We start from the raw sequence: 8,392 nt of genomic DNA, 5'->3' as shown, positions 1-8,392 counted from the left end.
AGATACCTCTGCAGAACTCCAGTTGCTGTCTGTGGGAGCCTGGCTAGTCCTTTTGCACCTCCTGCCTCCTACCAATCCCTATGTGGTCTCCACTTTCCATCCTCGGTTATCAGGGTTCTCTCCAGTGAGTCTCTGTTGATTATTCAAGAAGTTTTTCCATATTTTAGTTTTAATTCCAGTTTGATACTGAGAGCCTGTCAGTGCAGCATCCACTTACTCCACCGCCATTTTTAGTCAAAGTGGCAAGAGTACGGTTTGCAATCTGAGAAAGTCTGTCCATCCGTTGGAGGCCGTGACTTTCACACAATGTACTGTGAGGCAGTCCTTTTAAGCAGAAGTTTTCTGTGCCCTACTAATCCACAGTCTCTAACTGTTTATAAAGAAACAAGGTATGACTCAGGGGGACTACAAGGATTGTATGTTGAGCATGCCAATATTAGTTCCGACAACATGTGGACATTTATAAATGCAAATGATATCTGTGGAGAGAAATCATGATCCTTTATTACATGGTTATGTCTGGGACCTGGATGGCTGGTAACAGACCCAGGAGAAGATTATTTTTTCCCTATATATATATTTCTACCTTTTGAATGCTAAATCATATGAATATATTACCTATCAACACAAAATATAAATATACTTTATAATAATAATATCCTAAGAGGATGCCAATATAAGACAAATGCAAAAGCTAGCAATGGTCCACAAAAATTACTTTTTAAATCATCATAGCTATTCAGGCATCCTGACAAGAGTAGGCGAAGGGCGCTCCAGGCTCCTATTGCCCTATAAAACATGCTCACCTGGGAGTGAACGCCTATGCACACTTCAAAGCCCAGCTGAATTTTCTCTTACCCCAAGAAACATTCTCTGACCCTCCAAGAAGCAGAGTTCTTCTTCTCCACTTGAGATCACACTACAGATGGCTAGGAGTGTCTGTGCTAGAGTCTGTCCCCCACTCTACCTCAGCATAGAAGACTCTGGAAATAGACTCCTAGGAAAGGTTTGGTTAATAAGTGCATGGACGAAACTGGACTGGGCCAGGTCAAGACTTCTGAGGTGGGGAGGAGGGAGTCCCTTGCCCTCAGGGTTCCTCACTACAATGTGGGTGTAACAGGGAAAGGTCCATGTTCACCCACTGGCCTTGCCCCTGAGGAAAGCCAGGGCAGGGTGCACTTGTGCTTCTGTTGTAGGAGGACATGTCCTCAGGTTATTTACTCCAGGACTTGCTGGCCGAAGTAATTAGGAAACTATTGAGAAATCTGGGGCAGCCCCAGGGAGGGGAGAGGCCATGGGGAGTAGAGGGCTGGGCTGAGTCCGGGAAAGGCGGGAGCCAGATAAAAGGAGGCCTCCAGCAGCCTCTTTTCAGTCCTCCCTGTCCTCTCCCTCTGACCCTCTGTCTCTCTGTCCCACTGTCCCACTGTCCCACTGTCCCTCCACTGTCCCTGTACCATGGGGCCTGCCTCAGGTCCCAGCCTGCTGCTGCTGCCGCTGCTCCTGAGCAGTCTCCCCCTGGCCCTGGGAGACCCCATGTGAGTAGTCCTGACCCTGCGCCAAACAAGACAACTTCTGTGGTGAAGTGGGCATTTGTGGGTTCAGGTCCTTGTAGAATTAATGGTGCATTATGCCTGTGGAGGAGGAGTTAGTGGGCTGGAATGCTAATAGATGGGGCTGCCTGTGACTTTGAGAGTCTGTGGGTTGGGTGTTTGTGAAATTCACGCATTGTGTAGAGGGGTGTGTGGATGGTTGGGGTGCCTGAGGTTCTGGGTGTTTAGAGACTTAGGGTGTTTAAAGATTTAGGGATCTGGGTGTCATAAGTACATATGTGTGTTCCTCAATTATGGTGTTGGAAGTCTAAACAATTGCTGGTTCTGGTTTTGAGGTTCCTGCAGGACCAGGGACTGGGGAGACCTCCATGCAGGTTGGAATGTCAGGTCCCTGGGATTACCCAGTGCACTCCTCTCACAGGTTCTCCATAATCACCCCCAACATCCTGCGGCTGGAGAATGAGGAGACGTTGGTGCTGGAGGCCCATGGTGGGACAGGTAACATTCCTGTCAAGGTTACGGTACATGACTTCCCAGCCAAGAAGCAGGTGCTGTCCAGCAAGGACACCATTCTGAGCAGCGCCAATGGCTACCTGAGCACCGTCACCATCAAGGTGGGTGCACATTGGAGCCACCCCTATGGGTCTTCTTCCCATTCCAGAGCCTCACCTATGAGCCCTGCCCCTTCCTCAGCCCTTCCCTTTTTTTAAATTATCATGAGAATATGCTTTCACGGAGGGTAAAACAGAGAGACAGAGACAGAGACAGAGAGAGAGAGAGAGAGAGAGAGAGAGAGAGAGAGAGAGAGAGAAACATGATCAGTTGCCTCCAGTAAACACTCTGGCTGGGGAATCAAACCCAAAACCCGGGTATGTTCTCTGATCAGGAGTTAAACCTGGTGATCTTTTGGTGCACAGGTCCAAGCTCCAACCAACTGAGCAACACCAACCAGGGCAGCCCTTCCCTCTTTCATTCCCCTCCCCATTTGGACCTCTCTTCTATTGGCCCCTTCCCCTTCTAAGCCCCTCCCTCACTCTTAGCCCCTTCAGCTTCCAAGCCAACAATCTCTGTGCCCCTCCTTTCAGAGCCCTTTCCCCTCAGAGCCCTCTCTTTCTTCAAGTCCCTCTCCTCTTTGAGTCTCCTCCCCTTTCTGGACCCCCTTCCACTACTGAGCCCTTCATCCTCTGAGCCCCTTCTCTGATCCCCTTTCCATTCCTCTCTCTGACTCCTAGCCTGTCTCTTGCCTTTGCCCCTCCCTGAGTACCCTCCTCTCCCCAAACCCAGGCAAACCAGAGAGACCAGGCAGGAGTGAGGCTCAGGCTCTGTTGTGAGGAGGGGCAGATGTGGACCCAGCTGAAGGCCCAGAGGTTGGACAGTGGGCAAGGGGCCCTGGAGCAGACCCCTCCTCACGCCCTCTCCACTCCATGCCTAGATCCCGGCCAGCAAGGAGTTAAAATCACAGAAGGGGAACAAGTTTGTGAGTGTCCAGGCAGTCTTTGGGAATGCCCCACCACTGGAGAAGGTGGTGCTAGTCAGCTTTCAGAGCGGGTATCTCTTCATCCAGACGGACAAGACCATCTACACCCCAGGCTCCACAGGTAAGGCGCCGGTGGGTGGCTCAGAGGGCTGGGGCTGGGTCATTGGGAGGGGCAGGGCCTCACTGAGCTGTCCCTTTCTCTCCCACCTCCTCCCAGTCCTCTATCGGATCTTCACTGTGGACAATGAGCTGCTGCCCGTGGGCCGGACGGTTATCGTCAGCATTGAGGTACCAGGCAGCCGGGCCCCCAATCTCACTTGGGGCAGAGACTCAAGGAGAGACTAAGAGAGAGTTTGAGAGAGATAATGAGATACTAGGAAAGACTCTAATGCAAGCATGTCAACTCAAAGGCTAACATGGGCCAAGTAAACATGGGCCAAGCTGTAAGTGTATGTGGGCTGCATAAAAAACAAAAGCTTCAATTTTCATAGAAACGTAGGTTTATTTCAATAGAGACATGATTACACAGGGCTGAAATAAATGAGTAATTGTTAACATAAAATAAGGGAACATTTTAATAAAAATTAATATTTTTTGGACATTAACTTACCAGACACTGAATAACCACACAAATTAATAAGCATAACGCAAATAAACCTATTTAAACAAGAAACCTATTTTTCTTCTTCTCTGAACGCAAAATATTTCCTGTTGCACACACCCAACAAGTCAGTCCAAGACTAATGGCATGGCAATCAGCTGCTAAAATATTTGTTGCTAGTATTAGTGGAGAGAAAAGGTGTGCCTGCATGTAAGATGCATAAGGGAAATGAATGCAACACGATTATAGTAATTAATCATTAGTGAACATTGTAGATTGTTATTAATAACTAAATGCCCAGTGCACAAAAAATTGTGCACTCGGGGGGTCCCTTAGCCTGGCCTGTGCCATCTCATAGTCTGGGACCCCTTGGGGGATGTCCACCTGCTGGCTTAGGCCCGCTCCCTGGGGGATTGGCCCTAAGCTGGTAGTCAGACATCCCTCTGGCAGCCTGGGAGCCTGCAGGGGATAACCACTTGCCAGCGGGGAGCAGGTCTAAGCTGCAGTCGGACATCCTTAGTGCTGCTGAGGTGGTGGGAGAGGCTCCCGCCACCATTGCTGTACTGGCAGCCGTCAGCCTGGCTTGTGGCTGAGCAGAGTGCACTGACCACCTGTGGGAGTGCATTGGCCCCCAGGGGGCAGCCCCTGCATCAAGCATCTTCCCCCTGGTGGTCAGTGTGTGCCATAGTGACCAATTATTCCTAGTCATTTTGCTGTTAGGGTCAATTTGCATATTACCCTTTTATTATATAGAATAGAGGCCTGATGCATGGGTGGGGTTGGCAGGTTTGCCCTGAAAGGTGTCCCGGATCAGGGTGGGGGTCCTGCTGGGGTGCCTGGCCAGTCTGGTTGAGGGGCTGAGGGCGTTTTTCAGACTGCCCCCCCCCCCTTCAGGGTGGGGGTCCCCACTGGAGTGCCTGGCCAGTCTGGGTGGGGGGCTGAGGGCTGTTTGCAGGCTAGCCACACCCCCTTCAGGGAGGGGGTCCTTCTGAGGTGCCTGGCCAGCCTGGGTGAGGGGCTGAGGGCCATTTTCAGACTGGCCACACCCCCCTCAGGGTGGGTGTCCCCACTGAGGTGCCTGGCCAGGGTTTGTGAGGGGCTGATGGCTGTTTGCAGGCTCGCCTACCCCCACAAGGGAATCCTCACCCCATGAGGGTGTGACCAGCTGGGTGAGGGGCTAATGGCTGTTTGCAGGCTGGCCATAGCCCCTTCAGAGTGGGGGTCCCCACTGGGGTGCCTGGCCATCCTGGGTGAGGGGTTGATGACTGTTTGCAGGCTGGCCAAACCCACCAGCGGGGACCCTCAGCTCATGAGGGTGTGGCCACCCTGGGTGAGGGACTGATGGCTGTTTGTAGTCTGGCCACAGCCCCCAGCCACCCAAGCTCCCTGGAGGCTGGCTGGAAGCAGGTATCTGGGATTTATTTTTCTTCTATAATTGAAACTTTGTTGCCTTGAGTGGAGACAACAGCCAGCCAGGGCAGGCAGGAAACTTGGCTTCCTCCATCGCCAGGGCAACCAAGCCTCCTGCTTGCTCCAGATCCATGGCTGCTGGCTGCCATCTTGGTTGGGTTAATTTGCATATAGTCGCTCTGATTGGCTGGCGGGTGTGGCTTGTAAATGTAGCAATGGTAGGGTCAGTTTGCATGTTTCTCTTTTATTCGATAAGATTATGTGTAAGAGGATATTGTAAAAATTAAGTTAAGAAACTTTTATTAAAACGTTTCTTACATACTGTTATATTGGCTGGGCCACAAAAATATACCTTGTGGGCTGCACGTGGCCTTCCGGCCGAGAGTTTGACATGCTTGCTTGCCCTAAAGCAAAAAAATATATAGAGCCACAGCACAGAGGCCTAGAGATGGGCAGGGACCCAGGGAGTCAGCATGGGGCAATGCTTGCACCTGTGAATTCCACTTCCAGATAAACCTCTGGTCCCTGCGACTCTGGCCAGGTCATTCACCTTCCTGATCCTAAGTTTTCCAATCTGAAGAGTGGAGTAGTTATATAATGCTGGGTAGGAGTCTGTTCCAACTACTGAGCCAGGAGGCGCCTGGGAGCCCCTGAGTCAGGTCCAGCCCCTCCTCTGCTCACAGCCCTCGAGGATACCTTCCTCCCTCCAGATGAAAGCAAAAGGCCTGACTCCGTGGTTTAGTGTCTACCTATGAACCAAGAGGTCAAGGTTCGATTCCAGTCAGGGCACATGGCCAGTTTGCAGGCTAGATCTTCTGTGTGGGGCATGCAGGAGGCAACCAAACAGTGATTCTCTCTCATCATTGATGTTTCTCTCTCTTCCTCTCTGATATCAAAAATATATAGATATTAAAAAAAACTGAAGTCCTCCCATGACGTGCAAGGCCCTGAATGACCTCCCTTGTCCCTTTCCTGCCATTATCTCCTCCCACTCTCCCTCTCACTCACTCTATTCCAGCCACACAGGCCACTTCCCTGTTCCTCAGACACACGAGGCAGACTCTCCTGCCCCAGGGCCTTTGCACTGGTTGTTTTTTTCGGCCCAGAAAACAATCTTCCTCCAAATATGCACACTACTGGCCCCTTATCTCCTTCAAGACTTTGTTTAGATATCACGAATGCCCCAATTTTACAGTGAGGCCCTTCTGAGCACCTGTAAATTTTCAGCCCCCTCCCATTCACGCATGCACTCCACTCTCTCTTCCTGCCATACTTTTGGTATCCTGTAAACTGGATTTATTCATTTATTAATTGCCCCCTTCACCAACCTCTATGGAACCTCAATTCCCATACAGGAAAGAGATTTGTTTTTGTTTTTTTAATATATTTTTATTGATTTCAGAGAGGAAGAGAGAGGGAGAGAGATAGAAACATCAATGATGAGAGAGAATCATTGATCAGCTGCCTACTGCACGGCCCCTACTGGGGATCAAGCCCGCAACTCAGGCATGTGCCCTTGACCCGAATCAAACCCAAGACCCTTCAGTCCAGAGGCCGAAGCTCTATCCATTGAGCAAAACTGGCCAGGGCTACAGGAAAGAGTTTTTATCTGTTTGTTCAGGGCCTTATTCCTAAATTCAAGAAAGTGCTTGGCATATGGAGGGGCTTAATACAAAGTGATGGGAGAAAGGAGTCAGGGAGGGAGAAAGGAAGAAGCGAAATGTCACCTGTGCCAACAGCAGGGCGTTATCCATTTACCCTGGTTTCCAAGAGAAACCAGAGAAGCAGATGTCTTTGTGGTATGTCCCAATGTTTAACTGTTTTCAACAAATGAAATAATAATGTGTGCACCAGATTGCTATTCTTGTAGGATAAAAGGTTGAACAGAGCAATTATGTATGGCTTCGCACAAATCAAATGCTCAGCACAGAGCCTTGCATTAAAGTAGGCAATACATTCTAGTGATTCTTAATAGTAGGGGAAAGTCATCATAATGAGCTCCTGCTTATCCCAAGCAGGAGGGGCTGTATTTATCTCCAGTTTTTATTTATTTATTTATTTTTTTAAATATATTTTATTGATTTTTTACAGAGAGGAAGGGAGAGGGATAGAGAGTTAGAAACATCGATGAGAGAGAAACATCGATTAGCTGCCTCCTGCACACCCCAGCGGGACTTCCTCTCTTCTCAAAACCACATTGGCATCTTGTCCTTGTCTTGGAACATCCCAGAGCTGGTCAAGTGCGTCAGGCCCTCCAGGAGTGGGTTTGGGGTTCCCCTATCCAAGGAGAAGGAGTGAGGGGCTGCCAGGTCTGACCAGATCACTCACCTGCCTTCCCCACAGCATGGGGCAGTGGAAGATAAAAGCCCACTATGAAGATTCGCCACAGCAGGTCTTCTCGGCTGAGTTTGAGGTGAAGGAATATGGTAAGAGAAGGAGGGAGCCAGGATGTGGGCCCCATAATGCTGGGCTCAGTGCTGGCCCCTCACAGTGCTGTCTCTCTCCCCCAAACCCCTGCCCCCAGTGCTGCCTAGTTTTGAGGTCCAAGTGGAGCCTGCAGAGAAATTCTACTACATTGATGACCCTAAGGGTCTGGAGGTCACCATTACAGCCAGGTGAGAACCAGGTGAGGGGTCAGGTGAAGACCATGTGAGGAACCAGGTGAGGGATCAGGAGAGAGACCAGGTGAGGCATCAGGTGGGACCAGAGGAGGGGCCAGGTGAGGGGCTGGTGAGGGTGAGGTGAGGTGTTGGGGATTCTGGGTCCTCTCCATGGCCAGTGGAAGTTTGTGGGGAGACTCAGCTTTTCAGGAGGTGAGAATCTGACACTCTCCTCTCTACACAGGTTCTTGTATGGGAAGAATGTGGATGGAACAGCCTTCGTCATCTTTGGGGTCCAGGATGGTGGCCAGAGGAATTCACTGTCCCAGTCACTCACTCGTGTTGTGGTACCTACTAGAGGCCCCCAAGCTTCCTCCACTCTGAATCCTTCCCTCTCACTCTCTGATTCTCCTCCCCTCTGAGCCCTCATCTCCTCTCTCAGATCAAGGATGGCACTGGAGAGGCTGTGCTGAGCCGAGAGGTCCTGTTGAGTGCAGCTCCGCAGCCCCCGGGAGAAGCTGCCCTAGTGGGAAAGTCATTGTATGTGTCTGTCACCGTCATCCTACACTCAGGTGAGGCCTGGGTGGAAGGTGGAGGCTCAGTTCCACCATGCAGTCCAGTCTGAGAGGGGAGGTCCAACTGAGGCCAGAATGAAGGGGGGGGTGAGTCTTATGGTCTGAGGAGGGAGGTCCGATATGAAGGCATCAGGGTCCATGGCAGGGGGAAGCCTGGCCTGAAGGGTGGCCCAGGAGCA

General features: G+C 50.8%; 2 protein-coding genes across 2 annotated transcripts; both read left to right on the top strand.

Annotated features, from left to right (window-relative positions):
• Positions 1-1,353: 1,353 nt before the first annotated feature.
• On the top strand, positions 1,354-3,387 carry LOC102752034 (complement C3-like). Its single transcript, XM_006773346.2, has 4 exons — positions 1,354-1,535; positions 1,972-2,164; positions 2,983-3,148; positions 3,245-3,387. The coding sequence occupies exons 1-4, from the start codon at positions 1,456-1,458 to the stop codon at positions 3,370-3,372; spliced, it is 567 nt and encodes a 188-aa protein (XP_006773409.1). The 5' UTR covers positions 1,354-1,455; the 3' UTR covers positions 3,373-3,387.
• A 3,824-nt stretch (positions 3,388-7,211) lies between these two features.
• LOC102751552 (complement C3-like) lies at positions 7,212-8,294 on the top strand. The gene is made up of 5 exons (XM_006773345.2): positions 7,212-7,278; positions 7,382-7,464; positions 7,563-7,653; positions 7,883-7,985; positions 8,081-8,294. Exons 2-5 carry the CDS (start codon positions 7,383-7,385, stop codon positions 8,261-8,263), a joined length of 459 nt encoding a protein of 152 aa, XP_006773408.1. The 5' UTR covers positions 7,212-7,278; position 7,382; the 3' UTR covers positions 8,264-8,294.
• Positions 8,295-8,392: the final 98 nt, after the last annotated feature.

This window comes from Myotis davidii, unplaced genomic scaffold, assembly GCF_000327345.1.
Source record: "Myotis davidii unplaced genomic scaffold, ASM32734v1 scaffold1367, whole genome shotgun sequence".
Classification (NCBI taxonomy): Eukaryota; Metazoa; Chordata; class Mammalia; order Chiroptera; family Vespertilionidae; genus Myotis; species Myotis davidii.
The sequence above is the reverse complement of the archived record's forward strand: the minus strand, read 5'-3'. Positions and strand labels throughout refer to the sequence as shown.